The sequence below is a fragment of the Sorghum bicolor genome, chromosome 2 (genome assembly GCF_000003195.3).
Source record: "Sorghum bicolor cultivar BTx623 chromosome 2, Sorghum_bicolor_NCBIv3, whole genome shotgun sequence".
Lineage (NCBI taxonomy): Eukaryota > Viridiplantae > Streptophyta > Magnoliopsida > Poales > Poaceae > Sorghum > Sorghum bicolor.
The window spans coordinates 62,472,054-62,497,211 of NC_012871.2; the positions used below are offsets into that span (position 1 = coordinate 62,472,054).

At 48.7% G+C, this 25,158-nt stretch overlaps 2 protein-coding genes across 2 annotated transcripts; both read left to right on the forward strand.

Annotated features, from left to right (window-relative positions):
- Window positions 542–6,463, forward strand: LOC8063737 (dicarboxylate transporter 2.1, chloroplastic). The gene is made up of 4 exons (XM_002460334.2): window positions 542–1,372; window positions 4,065–4,378; window positions 5,301–5,749; window positions 6,020–6,463. The coding sequence occupies exons 1-4, from the start codon at window positions 578–580 to the stop codon at window positions 6,133–6,135; spliced, it is 1,674 nt and encodes a 557-aa protein (XP_002460379.1). The 5' UTR covers window positions 542–577; the 3' UTR covers window positions 6,136–6,463.
- LOC8083263 (homeobox-leucine zipper protein HOX4) lies at window positions 14,744–16,847 on the forward strand. Its single transcript, XM_002460335.2, has 3 exons — window positions 14,744–15,149; window positions 15,280–15,638; window positions 15,781–16,847. Exons 1-3 carry the CDS (start codon window positions 15,092–15,094, stop codon window positions 16,183–16,185), a joined length of 822 nt encoding a protein of 273 aa, XP_002460380.1. The 5' UTR covers window positions 14,744–15,091; the 3' UTR covers window positions 16,186–16,847.

Genomic DNA, 25,158 nt, shown 5'->3' on the forward strand with positions numbered 1-25,158 from the left:
CAACTATTTTACTAGTCCATCCAAAATAGCCAATAGCAGTTAATATTATCTATAACTATTAGCTAGTAATTAGCAACCAATGGATGGATCTAAACAGGACTTGGAAGTGACGGAGGACCAATGAGATAATGCTCTTCTTGGCTCTTTCTTTTTTATGAACCAGAGTACCAATTGTTTTGAACCATACATATAATGACGCCGTTGGAAACGTGGGGATTGGCAAAGAGTAGTACAGAATACAGATCGTGAGCGGAAGTCGCGTGCGTGAATCTGAGCCGCAGACCGCAGCGCAGATGGTATCCGACCATCCTATACGAGAGACCGCAGAACCACCTTCGCCTGGACGCCGGCCATCATTTCACTGGTTCCGCGCCTCGCAGGATCCACCGCCGCCGCTCACTCAGCACGGTCCACAGGTGACGACCCCGGTTCCTCCGACTGCAACCGGGCCCCACGTTCACACCTCGGTTTCAGCCGTTAGAATCTAGGCTACCAACACTTCCATAAAGGTCGCTCTCCTTGAAACTGAAGTCTGAACGAAACCACTACCACCGCCCGCCTCTTGCCGCGGCCGTCGATGGAGAACCTCCACCTCGCCATCGCCCACCGCCCGCCTCTGCCGGTACCGGCGGCGGGCCACCTCCGCCGCCGCCACCTCCACCTCCACCACCTCCCCGCCCCACTCTCCCTTCCCAGCACCTCCCACTCCCTTTCCTCCCCGCATCATCACCGCCTTACTCCCACCCTTCGCCGCCACCTCCGCCCGCCTCTTCGCGTCTCCCAGACCCCTGATGCTAACCCCGAGCCCGAGCCTGAGCCTGAGTCCGAGCCCACTGGCGCGAAGCTAGTGCCGTTCGTCATCTCCGTCGCGGTCGGCCTCGCCGTGCGGTTCCTCGCGCCGCGGCCCGTTGAGGTGAGCCCGCAGGCATGGCAGCTCCTCTCCATCTTCCTCTCCACCATCGCGGGGCTGGTGCTTGGCCCGCTCCCCGTCGGCGCGTGGGCCTTCCTCGGGCTCACCGCCGCCGTCGCCACTCGCACGCTCCCCTTCGCCGCCGCCTTCTCCGCCTTCACCAACGAGGTCATCTGGCTCATCGTCATCTCCTTCTTCTTCGCGCGCGGGTTCGTCAAGACGGGCCTCGGAGACCGAATCGCCACCTACTTCGTCAAGTGGCTCGGGAGCAGCACGCTCGGCCTGTCCTACGGGCTCACCATCAGCGAGGCCTGCATCGCGCCGGCCATGCCCAGCACCACGGCGAGGGCCGGAGGCGTGTTCCTGCCCATCATCAAGTCGCTCTCGCTGTCGGCCGAGAGCAAGCCCAACCATCCATCGTCACGGAAGCTTGGGTCCTATCTTGTGATGACGCAATTCCAGGTAATTATGTAATGCAATTGGTCAGATTTGCGTGGGATCAGTTGACTAACTTGCTGCTTCCAATTCGATCTTAGATCAGATAAATCAAGATAGATCTTATAGCAGTTGGTTTCTGATAGACGAATGCACCAACATGGTGATCACCACTAAATTAAGAGCGACCATTTTCCCAACTGATTTTTTTACAGAAAGGGCCCATTGTTGATTTATTAGCTCGATTCACTGTATCCTTCTATGGAAATTGGATGTAGGGATTCCTTGTTTTCATGAAGGTAATCAATGCCACCAGAGTGATTTGAATTGTTGTTGGGTCTGAAAGTAGAAAAAACTATCTTCAGAGAAAGGTACTTACTCTGATCAGAAATACTATAAGGCACTTTTTTTTCTCGAATGATACTATTAGCGCTAAAGGGCAGCGGTGCTAGGGAGGAAGGGGAGGCATATCAGGAGGGGGCAGTACTTCCCAACGATGGTGACTCGTCGGGTGGCACATAGGGTTGACGACAACAATGATGAGTAGCTCGGCAGCCCATCTATGCCCACATGAGCCGCCCTGACGATATGTTGCTACTTGATGCTAAGGCGGCAGATCGATTAGATCCCAGGCAAAAACCTTCCTACGAGTGGGTGTATTGTGTGGATGTATTGCATTAAGTCTCTCAAGTGGTGTATATAGAGTGTAGAAACTTTGGGGGACAAGACACCTCCCCGGATACATATGGCAATACCGGATTACAATCCTAACTACCAAATATATCAATTGCTATTCAATGTAATTCAGGCTTGTGTTTAGTTGCCTATTTACATGACATCTTGTGTGTTCACAAGAAGTGTATGGTTCTCTGTGGTCTCTATAGTTGGGCTGCAACACTTATCCCCAAGAACAGAAGGTTGAATTTCTATAGATTGGTGATGCCTAGCTTTGCAGCATGTTCCTAAACATCATAGAAGGGTTTTAAATCATTTGTCGTCCTGGTGGCATGGTGGATTTGGAAGCATAGAAATTGTTTGCATCTTTGAGGGATCTCAGTCCAATTTTAATTCCATCATGCATGATATTAGAGATGAGGCCAAGTTGTGGTGTATGGCGGGAGCCAAAGGGCTCCGTAGCTTATTGCCATGACTGATACGTTGGTCTTTGGTTTTACTTAGTTTTTGTGTTTTTTTCTGGTGTACTGGTCATGCCCTTCTAAGGGGTTATTTGAGTCACCTAGACTCCTTATTCTTCTTAATATAATGTTATGCAGCTCTCCTGCGTGTTCGACAATAAAAAAGAATGACAACTTCATTTTCTTTTTGTTCATTGATGCTTGGATGACTATGACAGTATGTAAAAATGAGTTTATGTGAGTCCATAATTTAGTTATAGTAGTATAAACTAGGAAGGTTATCATACCCTTAACTTTGTATATTTTGGCCTTTTGCTTACAAGTAGCTCTCATCCAAGAGGTACTAAATCGAGAGGTGATTGTGATTCTTGTGGCATTGCTGCATTAACTGGATGCTTATCTAATATGAATAACCCTATTGCTGAAGAACTTTCTTGGTAAATAAATGGTAACACTAATGAAGGTAAAAATGATTAGTACCTCTTGTCATGAATACCAGACATTTTGGACAAAGAAAACAAAACGTCATGTATTCATGACTGGATGCAGTGGCGGACCCAGAAATGGACCAAGAGGGGGGCTAAATAACATAGGCTAAATTTTTTTTTGCTCGCTCAATCCAGTACACTAAGGCCTTGTTTAGTTCTAATTTTTTTTGCAAAATAGGAATAGTAGCATTTTGGTTTGTATTTGACAAATATTGTCTGATCATGGACTAACTAGGCTCAAAAGATTCGTCTCGCGGTAAACTGTGTAATTAGTTATTTTTTTATTTATATTTAGTGCTTCATGCATGTGCCGCAAGATTCAATGTGATGGGGAATCTGAGAAATTTTGCAAAATATTTTGGGAACTAAACAAGGCTTAATAGATGTAGCTAAGATTGATAATTCAATATTGATTCAAAGTGTTCAAAGGCAAAGATTCATAAAATAAGCATAGAAAAATACCAAATACATAGATTCTTTTGCTAAAAAAGAAAACCTGTTAAAAAAAATTGAGCCCAAGAGGGGGGCTGCAGCCACCCCAGCCCCCCTCGTGCGTCCGCCAATGACTGAATGTAGTAACTTTTTAATTTAGTAGAAGTGGTCCCCTTAATCCATTTTTCACTATGGTTTTTTTAAATGTAAAAAAGTTCTGCAGTGACAATGAGGACATTTTTTCCTTTCTTCCGGTTGCATTACAGAGTGAAAAATAAAACTTCAATATGTTTTTTAATAGTAAAATAGTGGATCTTGCTATTTTTGGAAGACATATTGAAGATTTACTTACATGCAGTCGTGAATACATAAGTGCAAGATCTTCCTAATTTAATGGCAGTGCAAGATCTATCACCATGTGGTCTCACTGACATGTGGCTCCATGAGCCATCTATCTGAGAGAACATCTGGTGCATAATCCCTCAAGTTCTAACAAATGAGATAGAAAATCCTGAAAATGCACCCAATTTTGGAATTCTACGCTGACATATTATTCTTTGGGATTGAGATTATTAGGGCCAATTTCTGTTTACATGTAATTGCGGAATGTTTTTATAATTCTTCTGTATGTCATGCAAATTGATGGTTTATGTTGCTTGACAGGCAAGTGGTAACTCGAGTGCTTTATTCCTCACTGCTGCAGCACAAAACCTGTTGTGCTTGAAGCTAGCAGAGGAGCTTGGTGTATTCATTGCAAATCCATGGGTATCATGGTTCAAAGCTGCTAGCTTGCCAGCTCTTGCTGCTCTGCTAGCAACACCATATTTGCTGTACAAAATCTTCCCCCCTGAAACAAAGGACACCCCAGATGCCCCAGCATTGGCTGAAGAGAAACTGAAGCGCATGGGCCCTGTGACTAAAAACGAATGGGTTATGATTGGCACAATGATTCTTGCAGTCTCCTTATGGGTTTTTGGGTAAGGTTTCCTATGACTGAAGAAAATCATCTCATAGTACTGACTCACGATTTTACATTTTAGTACAGTTTACAGCTTGTGAGCTATTATTTTGCTCTATGATTCTACTCTCGATAAAAGATGTGCATGGATTTTAGCTTGCTGCTTCATATGATCTCATTACATTTATCACGGCATCAGCAAAATAATCTGTGAAAGCAGATTAATTGTTTGGTAGTTGTGTTGCTACATTCCCGCAGTGAATTATTTTATTCATACAGAGTCCTATTCTTTCTTTCTATTTTACCTCCCTACCTTTTTGTTTTCTTTTTGAGACACCTAGTTTAGTAAGTGAAAAATTTGTCCATTCCATTGCAATTTATGAATGTGGTGCGTGGTGTGGTTCAACATTGTTGATAAAGGCAGTGACAGAGCTAGGATTAGATGATTAAGGGGGCAGCTAAGTTGATTCAGGAACCAAATACTAAAACATGCACTAAAGTTCTTTTCAATCTCAAAGGCTTCAGTATCAATAGAAAAAAATGGAGCGTGAGGGTGACATGTCCCTGCCAGCCCCCTACTAGGCTCCATCACTGGATAAAACCATAGAAGTTTATCTTATTCTCTGTTTATGATGTGTGCACAGACAACAGCTGATCTCCATGATAGTTGACATTTATATATTTGTTCCTGCTTTTCATTATAAAGTATTTTTCACATTATATCTCTGGTGTGTATCCGTATATGCAGTACTTCCTAGATAATTTATAATTTTCTCAAGTGACTAAATTATTAATTACTAATTTGGTAGAGTGTTACAGGATGCCATTCATGAGATGTGATGCATGGTGCCCTAGCAATTGTACTGCTTAGTCTCCTTAGTGTTTTATTTGGGCGCGGATTTTGTACTCTGGTAATGATTTGTTGCACAATTTCTGTGTAGGGATGCTATTGGTGTGCCAAGTGTTGTGGCTGCAATGCTTGGGCTCTCCATTCTTCTCCTTCTCGGTGTGCTAGACTGGGATGATTGCTTGAATGAGAAATCAGCATGGGATACATTGGCTTGGTTTGCGGTTCTGGTTGGAATGGCAGCACAACTCACTAACCTGGGAATTGTTTCTTGGATGTCAAGCTGTGTTGCCAAGCTGCTTCAGTCATTCTCGTTGAGTTGGCCAGTGGCATTTTGTATTCTTGAGGGCTCCTACTTTCTGATCCACTACCTATTTGCAAGCCAAACTGGACATGTTGGAGCCTTATACTCTGCGTTTCTGGCTATGCATATAGCGGCCGGTGTTCCTCGTGCACTGTCAGCACTTGCTTTGGCATTTAACACAAATCTGTTCGGTGCAATCACTCATTATAGTAGTGGGCAGGCTGCAGTATACTTTGGAGGTAATTTCTTTTTCTCTCCCTGAAAATTCTGGCTATTATTTAGCTCAAATTACTAACCCTGCCAACTAAATTTTGTGGTTTCCCTTTGTGTTTACACATGGGATCTGGTACTAATAAGTAATAAAAGAAAAAAAAAACACTTGTCATGAATAATGCTATAGAACGAGAAGATTTATTATTCTAAGTGGGCAAGCGGGGCTTTCTTTTGTATATATATAGATAGCCCTTTGAAATTGGTATGCAGATTAACATGTTACTTTTGTTCTGCAGCCGGGTATATTGAGCTTCCAGATGTTTTCAGGCTGGGTTTTATAACAGCCTTGATTAACACGTTCATCTGGGGAGTTGTTGGAACCATTTGGTGGAAATTTTTGGGGCTGTACTGACAGTGGCTGACACTTAGTTGACCAAAATTTTCCTTTGGAACTGGTTTGGAAGGGCAGAATAACTACCGTTGCTTGCTCTGGTAGTCTGGTTAGCTTTCGCTGAGGTGATCAGCAGTCAGCACAATGGAGTTCTCTGAGTCTCGGGCAATTATGCCTGTGTTGTAAAGTTCGCTGTTTTCTCTTCGGTTCCGTAGGATGAGTTCTTAGCAAACTTTCTGCGGTATGTTTCTCTTTGATGATTATACAGTCCGCTCTGTAAAAGTTGGGCAGCTGCACTGAAGCAATATACAACCTTGCGGCTCTCAAAATATGTTTGCTCCATTTTACAGCTTCTAATAACTAACAAAAAAATCTCAATTTACAGCTTGTAACAAACTATTCTCACAAAGCATCATCGAACTCGTTGACTTGATAATCACGTCTATTTATTTTGGACGAATCCTGGATGGCCGCATTCGGCATCGCTCTGGCAAATCTGGTCACCTCTACTTCGTCTTTCATTCCTTCAGATAAAGGAATAACGATCCTGGTCCTGCTACTGCACTCCCCAAGTCACAAATGAGTGTATATATATATAGCCAAACAATGCAGACCACAGTAGGCACTTGGGGTACGAACAGTATTCAGTAAGAGAAGACAGTTTCACTGGACTTTAAGGAGAGAAAGCAAGAGCTATGAAGGAAGAATAGCAGGTTGTCACAAACACACAGGCGACACCCGATCAACATGGATGACCCAGGCCCGGCGCACCATTACCGACCGGCGGCCGCATTACATTGCGCCGGCCGAAAACCGATCGATTCCTTGCGTTCGCAGCAACCCAACCCTTGACGCGGCGACCACCCCGGCCGGTCCCCGTACCAGGTACCACCACCACGTCGGTGCCTGCCTATACCCTGCGCCTGCGCGTCTGCCGTGTCCGAGACGAGGACCGGACATGGTCCACCACAGGTCCAGCCCTTGCCCCGCCGGGACGACGCGCGTGGACCACCTGATCATAACCAACTCAAAAGGCATGGTCCCTACGCACCCGTGTTTTCCCCCGCTTTTTCCACGGACGCGACGGGTGCCGCGACGCCACGTACGTCCGTCCGGTCCGGTCCACGCCGAACCCAGCTAGCGCTGTCGTCTGTTTGCTGGTGCGACGCGACGCCGGAATATCGGTCCTGACTGCCGGCGACGCGACGCGACCCGACGCATCGCGTGCGTCGTGCTCGCGCATTCGCCCCCATGCGCGGTCGAGCGAGAGAGCCGTGCAGCGCTAGTGCGGCAGTGGTCGCCGGCCCGGCCGTGACGCTGAACGAGGGCGCACGGCACGACCGCACGCGGGGGGGGGGGGGGGGGGGGGGGGGGGATCTGTTCCATGCATGTACGAGTAGAGGAGAAACAGAAACTGTCGCAGCGTCTCTGCGAGTACAACAACAGTGCTGCTGACGACGTTGGAAAGAGAGAGACTCCGGCTGGCGATGGACGCAAACATGGCAAACAGAAGATAGCTTAGCGCACGTAGCAGTAGGCTGCTGGAAGATTATTCGACCTTCCGTTGTGCACGATATCGTTATTCGTTACAGCTAAAAAAAAAACGTCGCCTAGGGCGGTGCAACACCCCAACGGCAACAACCCCTATAGCTATAGGTGCCTAGAGCGGGTAGGCGCGCGTAACGTGGTCGACGACCCGGACCTTCCAAGTTCCAACCAACCAACGCTAGCTGCGGAGTGCGGTGCGTCCCGTCCCCCGGCCGGTATCCATGAACTTCTTTCCCAACCCCATGCTCGACGACGACAGCCATGAGGCCATCCGAGACTCAAAAGCGCGGCGGATACGATCGTGACAAGTGATGAGAGGCAGGCAGACACGAAATCTGCTTGCCGAAAAGCCTACTAGCTCTTGCAGTTGCAGATAATGGGAAACCTAACGCCACTCTCTCTTTCTCTTTTCTTTTTTTTTTTTGAAAAAAACGCCACTCTCGAAACATCACAAGGAAAAAGGAGCTTTCTATACATACTACACGCTGTGATCTCGACATGAGTGAAGAGCGCTCCCCTGCCCCAGACCCCAGTTTGACAACAGCTAGCAACTCATGCCGGCCGGGCCGGTTCATTTTGCGACAGTAAAAGCGTGGATGGCCGGTGGCAATGCACCGGCCGTCAAAAAAAAGGCCAGGAGCTTTTGGCTCTCACCGGCCACCTCTAGTGTCCCCTCCTGCTGCAAGGCTGCAACTTGCGATTCGTCGTGAGCAGTGACTGCGACCGTGAAAGCAGCCGGCACAGATTTAAAAGGCCGATCGATAGACGCAAAAACGAGTTCCCCTGCCACCCGCATGGATGGAGCACACACACGACTAGCCCTTGCCTGTGCAAACCCAACCGTACGAAACCCTTTGCCGCGCGTTTTGACCTCTGATCCCCACTTCCGTTTGGCTCTGCCACTCGTCGCTACCTGCTGCTCGTGCTCGTGCTCGGCTCGGCCGGGTCGCGCCGGGGCAGAGAACGGAATGAAAAAGGGCCTAAAGGGCTAGCGTTCGCTGGTGCTGCTGGTTGGTGCGTGTGGCTTTGGTTTGGTTCGTGGTTCGTGCATAGGAGTACTGCATACACAGTGCCACGTACATGGACGTGGGCAGAAAAGGCGGAGATGGACCAGGCCGGAACAGAGCGCGAGCTCCAGTAGGCAACAGCGTCGTCCCCCACGACCACAAAAGGCCATAGCCATAGCCAACACCGCTGGCGCGCATCGCTTTCTTTTAGCCGCCCTAGCTAGGCGGGGGCCGGGGGGGTCGCCTCGCCGGTGCCTTTCGGGCAGGTGCCCGCTGCCTTGGCTTGTCGCCGATGATCCCGTTCCCTCACCGTCACCACCAGCGCCCGCTCGCCTCGTTTGGGTTCGGGCTTTGGACACGACTCCGGACGATGCCCTGACAGCTGGGAAAGGGTACAGGGGATAGGACTACACTACTCCGTCCGTCGTTATTCCTCCGGGACACGTAGCTTGGGGTGTCCAGGTCTTTGAATATGTCCGGGGATTTCAGCGGACGCATGTGGCATACAGTACGTGATGTTTCGCTTCCATGGGGCCGCGGGCCGTCCCGTCCAGTCGATACGTTGTGGCTTCGTTAGGGCTTTTGGAGATGAAAATTGTTTGCGTGTCGCATTAGATATATCGGAAGTATGTTGGAAGGAGTTTTTAGAAAGTAATAAAAAAACAAATTACATAGCTCGTTAGAAAACTGCAAGACAAATCTATTAAGTATAATTAATATGTCATTAGCACACGTGGGTTACTGTAGCACTTAAGGCTAATCATAAAGTAACTAGGCTTAAAAGATTCGTCTCGTGATTTTTAACCAAACTGTGTAATTAGTTTATTTTTTTATGTACATTTAATGTTTCATGCATGTGTTCAAAGATTTGATGGTATGGATGAAAAATTTTGGGTGGGAATCTAAACAGGGCCTTACACCACCGTTTGCAGTAGGAAGAAGTTACCGAAGGTTGTTTCAACTCAAAAAGAAAAACTCCAAGGCTCTGGTTAATGATGTAACCCTGTTTGGATTAATAAAATGCGCCAAATGGCTTCTCTCAAAAAAAAAAGACTCCAAGGCCTTGTTTAGGCCCCGTTTGGTTGCTTTTGTTAAATTTTACTGTTTATCACATCAAATGTTTAGACACATGCATAAATTACTACATACAAACTATTTACGAAACTAAAAATATAGCTAGAGACGAATTTTTTTAGCCTAATTAGTCCATGATTGGACATTAATTGTCAAATAAAACAAAAATACTACTTTAACAACTCCAACCAAACACCCCTTTAGTTGGCAAAAATTTTTGGTTTTGGCTACTGTAGCATTTCGTTTTTATTTGACAAATATTATCCAATCACGAAGTAACTAGGCTCAAAAGATTCATCTCACAAATTACAGGTAAACTGTGCAATTAGTTTTTATTTTCGTTTATATTTAATGCTCCATGCATGCGACCAAAGATTCGATGTGACGGAGAATCTTGAAAATTTTTGCGAACTAAACAAGGCCTATAGTTCCTAAAATTTTTTAAGATTTTTAGTCACATTAAATCTTTAAACGCATACATAGAGCATTAAATATAAATAAAAAATAACTAATTGCATAATTTGTTAGACGAATCTTTTGAGCTAGTTAGTCCATAATTAGATAATAATTACAAAAATACTCCCTCCGTCCCAGTATATAAGGCGTAACCACTTCTAATTTAAAGACCAAAAACGCATTTAGTTCTCTGTCACAGCACTAGTAGTGATGTATTTATGTTTGTGAGAAAGTATGTCTTATATTATGAGATATGAGTAAAATAGTGGTTACGGCTTATATATTAAGACGGAGAGAGTACAAGCGAAAATAATAAAGTAGCCAAAACCAATTTTTTCCAATTAAACAATACCCAAGTCCATGCATGCACTCTGAATTCTCAAATCAGTACGCGCTGCTTGCCCTGCACTGTACTTCGGAGCGGAAGCAAGAGCATGTGCTGGACTGGAATCTCTCGTCCCGGAACGATTCGGTTCCTGCTCATGATTTGGAGTTTTCTCCAACCCTTTTCCCGGTTTTCTCCGTCTCTTTTACCCGCGAGGGGCGAGATCACCTTTGGTCCCCGGTCCTCTCCTGCTGCCACTACTACAGTGTGCCTGAACGTTGCCGCGCGCCACAGCGGCACAGTCGTCTCACAGTGAATGAAATCCAGTCACCCATTCATCAATTCTGCAGTTTTCGCTGCTGCACTTCCCTTTGTCTTCTCCGCCCCAGCCCGCACACTGGTTCTGGCTCTTGTCACGAATTTCAAAATGCGCCCGGCCCGCTGATCGAATTTGGTCGCTTCGCTCGTGTCCATTGGCCACTACTGACAAGCGGAGTGGCGGCTTTCCGGGAACAAGACGAATTTTGATGAAGACATGGGGTTTGCCTGATCGCTGGTGCTTCGTCGACTGAAAACTCTCGACACCCAGCCAGCGGAACATCACATGTGGGAGGGAAACGGGCGTTTACTCCGTGGACGTGGTGAGTCTCATCCGCTATCCATGGTGGGATGATGGGAACATGATCGCCGCCGCCGGCATCGCCCGAGGCGAGCGAGGAGCGGCGAGGCTGGGCGAGCAAAAAAGGCGCGTAGCCCCGTAGAGGAGTAGCGGACTAGCGGAGCGCGGTGGTGGGGCGCATGTCGGCATGTGCCTTTCAGCTCCTGGCCACCACACACGCAGGCACACAGCAACAGCGAGCAGAGCAGAGCCGCGATGCCGTGCGGCCGGGGACCATCGCGGCCTGTGCCTGCCGCGCTCCCGCGCGGTACCTGTCTGTCGTCCTGCGCTTGCCCTACCTCTGATGTCTGCTCGGACTGCGCGAGCCGGGATGCGCGCACGTCACCGGTTTCCGGCCGGCACAGAGAGACGCACACTGTGAGGCCGTCCTCCTCTCGTTTCCCCACCCTGCTCCGCCCAATAACTCCGGTACAGGCGGCTGGCGAGCGGCCGGAGAGCACCAGGCCGCCAGCGGTAGCGTTGTTGCGGCTGGGGCAGGGCGGCAGCTTTGCAAGCTGATCAGTTTGGGGGGCACGCCACGGGCCACGGCCACGCCATCAGTTGTGCGTCCGAGTTACGCGCCAGCTTGTGCTGCTGCATAGCGTTTGTCCGAGATGCGAACTAAAGGCGGTGTCAGGGTATCCAACCCAAGTGCCGAACACGACCGCCGGTTCATGGTGCCGCCGACGTACTACGTATACGGCCAACCGCGGAAGAGCGCAGCTCCATCGCTCGTGCAAGTGCAAGCACTGAAGGCACGGAGGAACACGGTAAGGAACAGCAGCAGTCTACTACGGTGCAAAGCAGCGTCCAGTGAGGTGCGCACGCAAGCTGTTGTTTCCACTGGCGCAGTAGTCCAGTGTAGCTCCGGCGCGCCGCGCCGCTCCCTTTTTGGCGGGCGGCCCTGGCAACGAGTCCCATCAGGCCATCACCACGACTGACACCACCATTGTTTGTTCAGGAATCACACGCCGGGGGCCCTGGTCTCCTTTTTTTGTCCGTCTCAGGCACAGGCAAGCAAACGTGCACTCGCACGGTGCCCAGCCGTGTGAGAAGGACCCGAGCCCGAGGCGCCGGACATCTGATGGCAACCTACTACGGCGCGGTACGGCGCTGATCGAGCCGCCGTGAACCTGTGGAGGAGCGGCCCCGTGACTCTCTGTGAGACTGTGAACGAGATCGACGGAAATGTTCACCCTGTTCCGGGTGTAGCCGTGTAGGGCAACATGCAGATGCAGGCGGCTAGGTGCGCTCGTCTCCTCTTTTAGGTTGGCCTTTGGCAGTCTCCGTTGGCCGTGGCGCCGATCATCATCCCGGCAAGCAGACGCGTCGGACCGTCGCGTGATGGCATAACGTCATATCTCGTGGTGATACAATTTGTCTCATACTGTACTCCGCTATACTCCTCGGTCGTCACCAGGGCAGGGAAGACTTGGATCATTGGTGATGCATCCAGTAGCTGCTGAGATGTATCTTTCGCTGCCATCTTGCACAGCTTGTTGCGTCCTCCCAGTTTCGTCCCAGTCTTGAAGCACTCAGGCCAGCAAGGCTTTACCGGACTTCAGGAGACACAAAACCGAGAGAGCCGCTGCCAAATCTAGGGACGGTACCACGTATTTTCTTGTGCTAATGCTAATAAAAAGGGTGCAACAACCCTGACCAACAGAAGTGCGCCGTGACCGAAACCTCGTCACCGATCACACCGCGAGCAATTCAAAATCATCGCCACTGAAAACGGGCACTGCACTAGCATTACGACGTTTTCGTCACCACCATTTTTGTGTTCTTCTTCGGGTGGTTCATGATCACCACGCTTTATATTATATATACTACAATACGATACATTACCAAACGCAAATAAAAAGGGCAACAAAACAATTCGCAAAATCGCAACGACACGGGGCCGGGCAGGCCAATGGAGCGTCCAAGGAATCCCAGCTTTCGCGACACGTCGTTTTCGCTCCGCTGCTCTGATTTTTAAAAACCGGGGACATTTTGCGCCAAAGGGATTCGCTGGGGATTTGGGGGGAGGTTAGAATATGCAGCCGGGTGCTACTAAACAAAAACCAAAGGTGGGGGGGAGGCGTACCAAAAGCCGCGATCACTTTTTCTCCACCACCGGCGGGCGATCGACGACGAGACGAGCCGATTGAAAACGATTCGGGTCGCTGTTGTGCAGAAATGGGGCGCAGAATCTTCGGCGATTGCGTTTTACTGAGGAAAAAAATATGCTGGACTCGATAACATTTTTTTACCCTAACTATAGTCGAAGGATGCTATGCTATGGCTAGCCCTCTTGGGCCATCGAAGGTGAGCACAAGTGCAGCGAGCCTCCTGCGCGACGATGCCAGGCAGGCAAATGTGAAGGACCCGAGGAGTGAAGTGCAAATCCTCCCCTCGAGGACTCGCGGTCCCGGTCCCGGTCCCTACCCCGTACCCGTTGTAGCAGGGTACGACGGGTCCAGCCGTCCAGCACTCCTCCCGTCCTCCGTGTCCATTTCCCAGAAAGCTGCCCCGCCGTATGGTTTGGCTTTTACCGGCCTGCCTTTTGATCCCCCGACCAATGGAAGCCAAGCCACCCGCCGGCCTTTTCACGCCCGCGATAATCCCCTCGTTCGCTCGCGCCGCCCCGTCCCGTCCCGTCCCGTGCTGCAGCCCGTCCGCCGGGGAGGGGGAGTGGCGGAACGAGCGCCCGCGCCGAACCGGCAGCGCGCGGCGAAACCAGACACCACCGCACCAAACGCAACGCGCCCACGGGACGCACGGCCCACGCGCGTCGCCGTACAGGTTGGAGGACCCCGCGGCCCCAGTCCAGTAGTACCCGCGCTGATCGCCTCGTCGCTCACGCTGCCGCGGGCGCTGCTGTGGCTGGGGTGGGCGTGGCTGGGTCGGGGTGGGGCGCGGGCGCGGGCGCGGTTCGCCGACGCTGGCCCCGGCTCCGGCCTCCAGCTGCCGTGCCTGCCTGCCTAGTGCCTACGCAGCCTGCCTGCTTCCTCCGGCTTCGGTTGGTCGATCTGTTCAACTTGGCTTCATGGAATCATGGGCGTGACCTGAGCTTCACCACCGCCTCGTTTCCGCTGTAGACTGGTTAGGAACGGTGTCCGTTACACGGCTAGCACGTACGGAGCATGTAGCACTAGAGGAAAAACAAATCAAAGAGCCATGATTTCCAGTTGCGAGTGAAAACCACGATGCCAGGCAAAGCACAACTTCCAGTGTCCTTGTTTTCCGGAATGAAAATACGGTAGAAACTGTATATTCTATGTAAAATATGAAGACTATGTTTTTATAAACAAAATATATACTTTCGTAACTTGAAAGTTTCTAATTAAAACGTAGCGAGATTCAATTCAAAGTGGTGTGCCCCCCTGATTGAACCCAGACACAACCCACGCTGTCGTGCACGCTTTGCTTCTCTTCCGAACTGGACCGCAAGGAACAGAACACTCGAGGTGCTGCTGTGCCCGGTGGCCTGCAAGGTTAACCATGGTTGCCTCTTGACCTAACCTTAACCCAGTTCCCGGACCCCGAGCTCCCTTTCGCCCCTCTCCTGCCTTTTTAACGCACAGAGGACAGCACACAGTATTGCGGGAACTGAAAGCAAACCGAAAAAGAAACAGAGAAGAGAGGGAGACAGAGTCCTCACTCCCACACTCTCACTCTTGTCTTCCAGTCCCTCCCAGCGCCTTTCTTGGATCGCGAGGAAACCACTCGGGAAAATTTTGCAATTGTAGAGAACCGTATCGACCGTCGACGAGGGTGCATGGTGTTGGCCATGGGTCACGGCAGGGAACAGAGACGAGCAGGGAGGCAGCAATGGAGGCGCTCGTCCCCCCGCTCATTGATCCTGCTCTCGCTGTAAGATAGTCCCGCGGTGCCCTCTCTGAATTTCACTCCATCGAACTCGACATGAAGCGGCCACGCGGCGGCAGTCCGTCCTCCCTCGCTGCGATGACCAATCCGGATGGTAACTTCCAGCTTCTTTGTGTTCCACTTTTCTTGCGGGGACGGGGAATCCATTGTTTTGGGGGCGGGTGATGGTGATGGCGTGGCGGAACGCGTGCGAAAGATTGATGAGTCCTTGTGCGTGTTCCCAGGTGATGGTTACGGCGTGGTCGGGATGGAGGCGGCGGACGCGGACGCCGACGCGGACGAGGAGATGATGGCGTGCGGCGGCGGCGGCGGGGAGAAGAAGCGGCGCCTTAGCGCCGAGCAGGTGCGCGCGCTGGAGCGGAGCTTCGAGGTGGAGAACAAGCTGGAGCCGGAGCGCAAGGCGCGGCTGGCGCGCGACCTCGGCCTGCAGCCGCGCCAGGTCGCCGTCTGGTTCCAGAACCGCCGCGCACGCTGGAAGACCAAGCAGCTGGAACGCGACTACGCCGCGCTCCGCCACTCCTACGACGCGCTGCGGCACGACCACGACGCGCTCCGCCGCGACAAGGACGCGCTCCTCGCCGAGGTACTGTCGAGATGTTATTATGCCGGTATATAAGGCTGCTGGACGAGCACGAGCACGATTAAGGTGTTGTTTTGTTTCTTTATTTACGTGCGCAACGCAATGGCTTATCCTAACTCGGTTGGTTGTCTGAATTGTGTGGTAGATCAAGGAGCTCAAGGCGAAGCTGGGGGACGAGGAGGCGGCGGCGAGCTTCACGTCGGTCAAGGCGGAGCCGGCGGCCTCGGACGGGCCTCCCCCCGTCGGGGTGGGGTCGTCCGAGAGTGACTCCAGCGCGGTGCTGAACGACGCGGGCCCGCCCGTGCCGGAGGCGCAGCCTGTGCCGGAGGTACAGGGCACTCTTCTTGACGACGCGCCGTGCGCCGTCGTCGCCGGCGCCTCGGCGGCGGCCGCGAACCATGGCGGGGTGTTCTTCCACGGGAGCTTCCTGAAGGTGGAGGAGGACGAGACGGGGCTCCTGGACGACGACGAGCCGTGCGGCGGGTTCTTCGCCGTGGAGCAGCCGCCGCCGATGGCGTGGTGGACCGAGCCCACGGAACACTGGAACTGATGAACCGAGGCCGGCGGATGATGATGCCGTCCGACCGCAGCGTAGGCTCGGGATCTGGGCCGCCGAGGGGTGGGGGAATAAAGAATTCAGAGCGAAACACGGGGGCTATTCTGCAAATTTTGTAAAATGGAGTTGTACCCGCCCTCTTTTTGTCAATTCTCGCGCGTTTTAGCAGTACTGTAGTAGTCTAGGAACCCCAGTCGAGCTCAGTACAACCCTGGTTGCGTTTGGACTCCAGTGCAAAAATGCAAGGAAAAGCTAGACATGAGACCAAAACTGATGCAGAGGAGAGATAGGGACAGTGAGAAGAGTGTAGAGGAAGAGCTGAGCGAGGTAGGAAGGACAGTCTGTACGTCACTGTTAGTGGGCCCAGGGCCACGTGAAAGTCAGGCATTGTTGGCGCCCCATTGACCGCCGGACTTGTCAGTGACGCGGATCGGCGACGTGAACGTGTCTGGCCCGTGCGCTCCCCCCATGGGCTATATGGGCCCATGGCCTCTTCCGCGAAAGCGTGGCTCCTCCGTCGACCTGTTGTGCACCTCTGTATCTGATTTTTTGGAAGCTCACCGCTGGATCGCTGGCCTCTAGCGCCAACTGAGCCGTGGCCCGTGAGAAATGGCGATCGCTTATGTGCTCTCTTGCTCAAAAGCAACTGGCCGTGAGATCCTTCTCGTGTCCTGTTCGACCGAGTAGACTTTCACTAGATGATTTTTTTACATATAGTCGTTGCAGTATATTAAAGACATGTTTAGATACACTCAAAAATTCAAAAGTAAGTTTATTAGATTCTACATCACATCGAACACATGTATGAAGCATTAAATATAGATAAAAAAACTAATCGTACAGTTTATCTGTAAATCGCAAGACGAATCTTTTAAACCTAGTTAGTCTACAATTAGATAATATTTATCAAATATAAATGAAAGTGTTACAATATCAAAATTTCAAAATTTTTGCATCTAAATAAGGCCTAAGGCCTGGCCGGTTCTTCGCTTTAGCTCTGTTCTATAGAAGGAACAAAAATAGTACCTTCTCCTTGCCGCTATTATTTAGAGAAGAGAATAAAACGACTTTAATGAATAATATTATGAACACTGTATGGGTTGGAGGAGGCCTCTAGGTGCCCTTCTAATCTTTAAAATAGATTTTAGAAAAGTGTAGGATAATCTCAAATGTAATTTCTTCAACAAACATAATGGGCGAAAACCTTTCGGGCAAGCTAGGATTGAGAGAGAAGGAGAGGTGGGTTGAAGGCAAAGAAATGCTCGCCGGGAGGGCTGCCTAAATCTCCCCTTTCTTCAATCTTAGAATCACCAAACCTGCCGTTCTTGGGTTAAGACTTTCGTATAGAGAGGTAGTGTAGGGACTAAATTAAATGATCAAATTGAGCTATATTTTAGATAAAAAAAGGTTTAAGACAAGGTGATCCTTTGTCCCCAATTTTATTTTGACGTAGGTGTGCATTTGCTAGCTATCATAATTGCAAGAGTGAAAGCAAATAGGCAATTAAGTACAAGGGTAGTATTGCGCCTAGTAGAAGTGGGATTATCTATCCTACGATATGCAGATGATACATTGAGGTGAAAGCCAATAAAGAACGTATTCTCCAAGTTAGGCCTTGTTTAGTTCCGAAAAGTTTTCGGAGTTCGGTACTGTAGCACTTTCGTTTGTTTGTGGCAAATATTGTCCAATTATGGACTAACTATGATCAAAAGAATAGTCTCGTGATTTACAGGTAAACTGTGTAATTAGTTTTTATTTTCGTCTATATTTAATGTTTTACGCATGTGTTGAAAGATTCGATGTGATGGAAAATCTTGAAAACTTTTTGGTTTTCGGGTGAAGTAAACAAGGCCTTAGTCTAGTGCTAGAGGCGGTGCCAATGAATCTTTCTCCTTCGTTGGATGGCCTCATAATGTTAGAATTGAGTGAGGAGGTTATTTCTGTAGTTAAATATTTTTATAATATGTAGTCTGATTCCCTAGATGACAAGAAATGAAATCAAATCTGTTTCCATTATCTAAAAACATTTTAGGATGAAAAGAGTATACTAAATTTGAAAAAAAGAGACGATAGTAGTAGTGAGTGAAAAAATCTTGAGTTTGGTCAAACATTAGATACTTGAACTAAACAGAAAGCTAAAATTACAAGTTTTCAAAATAGAGGTTCTTCTTCTGTTCTAAATTATAAGACGCTTTCGTTTTTCTAAAAATATAGATTTTGCTATGCATTTATATATACACCATATCTAGATATATAGCTAAAGCAATATGTTATATGTTTAGAAAAAAAAAATCTTATAATCTGAAATGAAGAAAACGTGATAGTATAATATTCTTTGCACTGCGGCATGTCATCATCCAGTATAGTTGGAGATCCCATAGCTCTTTCTTGGAAGCCATCGAGTGCAACGGAAAGCTGATGCATGTAATGTAATGATGCGTAGTGCAATCTAAATGGTACAGGGCTAGTAGCTGGTGGTAGAGATCATTCCAGTGCCGTTGTGCCATCGACTGTTCCTCCTGATCTGTGGCTGTCGGAATGATTACCAGCACATGTTTAAATAAGACTCGTAGCGCGCGTCCTTAGCACCAAGTGCGGAGGCCCCAGAGTTTGTAGTAGTGGTGGCACGAGGCAAGAGCTCTGGTGTTCATGCTGACTGCAAACAACACATAAATGATATGATGAGCCACTTTTCACAGAATCCGTTGGAGGCAATAGAATCTACTCCAGATAGGATGAAAGATCGATCTGTCAGCGCTTTTTTAGACGACATGGCACCTGCTTCTCAGAGTAGAAATCGTCGGATCATTTAGGGGAGAAAGCGTGACACAGGTGCGTGGAACGTTTAGGTGCTGCTAATTTGAGTTGCTACAGCTAGCCACGCGAGTAGAACAGGATAATAAAGAATATGAAAAGGAAAAAGTCTACATCACCCTCTGAACTATGGGGTGGTGTTTACTTTACCCCGAACTATAAAAAGTGTTCAAATAACCCCTCGAGCGGTTTTTGACGGCGGTTTTACTACAGTAACGATGGGTTTGCTACAGTCTTATATATATTCATTGTGTAGTGGAGTCCAACAAAATTAGATTTTCTATTTTATGATTTACTATAATTTTTTAAAGATTCAGCGAAAACAAATAGGAAAAAGAAAAAGTCAAAACCACAGTTACTGTAGCAAAACCATGGTTACTATAGCAAAACCGCCGTCACAAACCGCCCGGGGGTAATTTGAACAGTTTTATATAGTTTAGGCTCTGTTTAGATTGGAGATGAAAATTTTTTAGGTGTCACATTGGATGTGTCGGAAGGATGTCGGGAAGAGTTTTTAGAAACTAATAAAAAAGCTGCATAATTAATCTGTTAAGCATAATTAATCTGTCATTAGCACATGTTGGTTACTGTAGCACTTAAGGCTAATCATGGAGTAACTAGGCTTAAAAGATTCATTTCGCGATTTTCAACCAAACTGTGTAATTAGTTTATTTTTTTATATACATTTAATGTTTCATGCGTATGTCCAAAGATTCGATGGGATGGATGAACAAATTTTGGATGGAGAACTAAACAGGGCCTTAAGGGGTAAATTACACCGTTTCATAATTTGAAGGGTAAAGTAGACACCACCCCATAGTTTAGGGGGTGATGTAGACGTTTTCCAATATGAAAACGTATGCTTTGCGGTGTGCTAATACCCCACGAATCGGAGATTAGAAGCACACAATATTGTGGCCATGCATTTTTAGTTCCAACTCAAAATGATTCAGAAGGGTTCGTGTGTTACTTGTCATCGACTCGTGATGACATATAGACAATCTAGTCTCTTCATCTCTCCATCAATCGCTGATCAGCCGGACATGTATGGCAACTTGGCAAGTACATTACCTATATAGCACCATCATCGCGTAACTGTCAATGCAAATCATGTTTGGCTTTCTCGATTTAAAATTGCGCGTGTGAAGCACGGTTGTCACTCGATCGCTTGCATGTAGCAGAAGTATACCTGTCTGTCGAAGGTCATTAACACAAGTGTGGAACAAGCTACCATGAAGGATCCGGACATGATGACTTTGAAAGCTTTGCAACGGCAACGCTATCAATCAAATAAATAACAAATCGAGGTGACAGAGAGGTAGAGATACCAGAGCTGAAACCAGGCATGTATCCTGTATCCAGATCTGGCTTGGTTTCCAACCATATATTATACCCTGTAACTAGACGTATCAACAATTCATTTGGTAAATCCAATTAAAATTCAAGGGGAAATCCAATTCCAACTCTACCTCAATACAAAACAACCAATGTCCAATCATCAATTCCAATGAGATGATTGAGTATACAGGTTGTAATTATATAGCTTCTATATCTTGTGTGTGTGTGTGTTTTAGTTAGGTAGCTTCCGAGGCGAAGGACCTCGTGTACCTTGTGTAATATCGGAACTTAAGTTTGTGTATACTAGGATGGTTCAGCCTTAGGCTATTTGTCGGCCTCCTAGCACACTTGTTAGAGGCACGTCGTTTGTTTTGGTTAAACTCTTGTATCTTAAACACATGGCAAAACAGTGTCCCGCTTTGCTGCATAAGTTGTTTCCTAATCACCGATGATTACCGCAGCGTCCATTGGGCCCGTGGCCAATCGGTCACCCGTCATCGAGTGAGCTTATAGCTTCTAATGGGTCGGGGTCGCTCGGACGTCGACGGTTTCCCTTTGGCCGGTCCGCGACGTCCGTGTTCCCGTCCCGGTGCCTGCCTTGCCTAGCTGCCGTTGCTCTCGGAAGCAAGAGCTGCGTGGTGCGCAACCGGGCCGCTTCGCAGGGAGGGCCTTTTCTACATCGAGCGCTAGCTAGACGGGATTACCGGGCCGAGAAATCGTGCACCCAGCGCAGCGGCAGGAGGAGGAGTCGGCCGAGCCCGCGATGCTCGTGCCGTGCTGGGCCGGGCTGCGAACTCCGATCTCTCTCTGCCTCAGCAGATCCACACGCTAAGCTTATAGGCTGCTCTCAACGTGCAGTACCATCGTCGTCAAACATGTTCCAGTTTGAGGTGGAACATGTTGCTGCTGACCACTTCAAACTGGAGACTGGAGAGCAGGTGGCCTGTGACAGTGGACGGGTTGAGATCCAAACCAAACCCACACCAATTTAAGACATATATATATATATGTGAAAGTCAAATTCAAACCAAATTAGACCATGACTTCAATCATCCACACTAAACCAAACCACTTATGCGCTACACCCATTAAAATATATTTCCAACCCACCATTTCACCGGCACCTCATGCTATTGTTTATATTTAGCCATAAACAAAAGTAAAAAATAAATAGATAGAATAAAAAATTATTGTAAATTTACAGCCAAACCAGTTCAGCCTACTTTAATAGGGCCCAAACCAAACTGGCTCAACAGCCTTTTCAGCCCGTTTCAATCCAAACCAATACAGCCCAAAAATAAAACCAAATAAAAAACCGGTTTTAACCCCAAACCATTGTCAGGTTTATTTCTCGGTTCCTGCTTGAGCCCTGCATTGACGAACTCGATCGGCAAGTCGATGGATGGATGGATCGATGAACCAAAAGGCGCCGAAAAGTCGACAGGTCGAACGTCGTCGAAGCGAAAATTGGCGCAGCTGGCCCCGCTCTACGCGCCGTCCGCGGGAGTTAGTTAAGCAACAGAGTCAAACGGTACGACCTGATCGAGGCCGTGCCGTGCCGTGCCGTGCGCGTTCGGAAGCGAGCGAGTAGACAGACGTCCATGCAGCATGCTGGTAGAAGTAGAAAACGAGCGCTCGCCTTTGACACGATCACTAAAGTTGGGGCCTACCACTACCAGCTCTGGTTTCTAGTGTCTTCTTTTGCACCCGTTCACGGCTTTATCTCTCTATCTGAGGAATTGACTTGCTCCTCCGCTAATTTTTCTTCGTAGTGGATACAGTGCGCGTCAGCTTTTGATAAAAACTAAAGTACAACCCGGTCGCCTCTTCCTCCCCACCAAAGCTTTTGACGGCCTGCAAAAGTTGTGGGTGGCACGGGCTAGCAGTCCGGTGTTCAGCGCCAAAAAGTACGTAATCCATGCCGCCGTGCGCCTGGCGCCACGCGAGTCGTCGTCACGACTCACGAATGCCAGGGTCCGGCGCATGGAGCCGGGGACAGCACGCAACTCTTGGCGAACGCCGCCGCGCTCCGGTCTCCGCCTCACGTTCACGTTGTCATGGCCGTCCCGTCGTCCGGTGTACGCTCGCACGAGTGCTGCCCCGCGCGCGGCAACGCGCTTTGCGTCTCTCGTCGAAATGACAGCTGCTGAACAAGCGTACCAACAAGTGTGCCAACGCAACGCAACGGGCCAGCCAAATCAATGATCGCTCTGGGACCGCGCGTAGCCACGGCTGTGTGCAAGTGAGCATGCACACGGCACACTAGTACAGTCGGCTGTAACTGGCCGTTATTAGTCGTTACAGTGCGCGGCTGTAACTGGCCGCGAGCGTAGTACGGGTTAGCAATAGCCAATAGGTACCCCGTCACGTGAGCCGGCCCGTTCGGACCGCCCTCACGGGAAGGAATTTCAGTCTACCTACGGTGGTTTCAACAAGGAGTCAAGGAAAACCTAGGTCAGGGCAAAGCATACAGCAACGTGTAGTAAACAGAAAGGAGGGAGGTTAGTGTAATACAAGAGGAGACACGCATGAGAGTCAAGCGCAAGGAAACGATAAGGAAAGATCCAGCGTCCCGGCTTCCGAAATATTCCGGACGCCATGTCTGTCACGAGCCAGCCAGGTGATGACTGATGAGTGTTTGTGTGTCTTGTTTGGATGTTGTCGTATTCACTTCAATCTATATATGTTGGTGTAGATTGGAGTGGAATTTAGTTCAAGTTCCACTTCAATTCACCTCAACACACGTGGATTGGTGTGAATCCGACAACATCCAAACAAACAAGGCCTCGGTGGGTGGCGGGCACAGTCCGCGCAGGGAGCTCTCACCACTCACGTTGTGGGCAGTGCCCACGGTGGCACGGTCTACGGACGACCCCTCTGGCCCCGATCATCCATGCAACAGCGCTCCTGTACAAGGAATGGGAATGTGATGGAGCCCTCGACAGGATGGACCGGCAGACAACGAGAATCGTTGAATAAAATGCATCCTGTAGCGGTCGCTGGCGCGCAGTCAGTGCTAACCATGGCCGTGGCGATTTGATTGACATGATCTCTGTTGAAAATTGCAGCCTGTTTAGTTTGTTATTTTTTTCTTATCCTTCTCTTAAAATAAATCAGCAAATAGTATTTTTTTAAACCAAAAAACACTTCTATTTTTTAAAAGAAAAAGAAAAAGAAAAAATAGAGTGAGAGGACAGAATCCACGTGGGTGGCTATCGGCTATCGCATGCTCTGCTCTGCTCTAATCGGCCACGGTACTTAATTCCATGTCACGTGATGAAAATAGCGGGTCTTATTACAAACAAGCCCGTAAAAAGTAATCACGAGGAGCCATCAGCCATGCGGAAAGTGCGGCCGCTCGTCCCCTCAATTTGTCTCGACGCACTCAAATTCCAATCACCATCGCATAATAGTCCGTCCATGCCCGGTCGAACCCTTCGCGATTAAGGGAAACGAGGCTCCAGCACAGCCGCCGTTGCTGTTGGTGCTGGTGTTGCCTCAGCTAGCTAATCCTGCCCGTGCCACAAAGATTCTGCGTTTGTTTAAAGCCCTTTTACGTATAATATAGTCGCTGATTGTTGAATTGTTAATGACCCCTGAGCCCCTGACAGTGACACGCTCGCCCGCTCGGCGACCTGTTCCAAGCAGGCAGTCAGGCAGGCATTCCCCTGCAGGCCTCGGCGCGGATTGTTCGGGGAGGGACAGCTCACGCTTGACGGATCACGGGTGCTCTGCTCTGGGCCGGAGTAGGGGTCGGTGCCGAATGATTGCGGCGATGCAAAGCTCAGCCAGCACCAGCAGAATGATGGCCAGCGAAAGTGGCCTGTTGCTTTGATCAAGCTGCTCCCGTTTGTTGCCTCTCTGGCGTGGCAGCACAATTTGTGGTGCGTCTGCCTCTCATTGTGTGTGTGTTTTATTATCTAAGGCCTTGTTTAGTTCGGAAAAATGAAAAGTTTTCGGTACTATAACATTTTCGTTTGTTTGTGACAAATATTATTCAATCATGGACTAACTAGGATCAAAAGATTCATCTCGTGATTTACAGCTAAACTGTGTAATTAGTTTTTGTTTTCGTCTATATTTAATGTTTCATGTATGTGACACAAGATTCGATGTGACGGAAAATCTTGAAATCTTTTTGGTTTTCAGGGTGAACTAAACGAGGCCTAATCCTTGGTAGATACAAATTCTTTGCAGGAGTTTTTTTCCCCCTACCCTTTTGAGCTGGAAAGGAAGTACTGCTGCTCTGTGCGTCGAGGCTCATGAATACCGCCGGATATTCCATAGCAGTTGTTGCGGCAGGCAGGCGGACCGGAAGGAGCAGTTGCGTTAGTTTAGTTTCAGTTTTTTTTTCCTTTTCTTCTGGAGAGGGTGGCAGTTGTGTTGGTTGGAGAATGCGATGTCACCTGTGACCCGAGGAGGAGACGTGACAGACAACTGCCGCGGCCACACACCCCTTCGACGGCAATCGACATCATCAGGAGAATAAAGAACGTGAACAAGCTACGTCAAGCTAAGCAACCATGCATGGGAAACCCATCCGGCGGCACACGTCCACGCGAGAGCGATGCGTCGACAGGTATATGCTCCATCCGTCTCAAAGAGAACGTTACGTGGAGTCAAAATACTAAATTTATAAAAGATATTATCTACATTGAAAATCTTAAATTTAGTTTATATTTACTAAATTTATATTATCTAACTATAAAAGATATTATCTATATTATTTACATTAGCAAACTGTCTTGTTCTTGTTCTCTGAATGCAAGGCCTAGCTAATATTATTAGTAGTAGATGATATCCTTGTCACTTCGT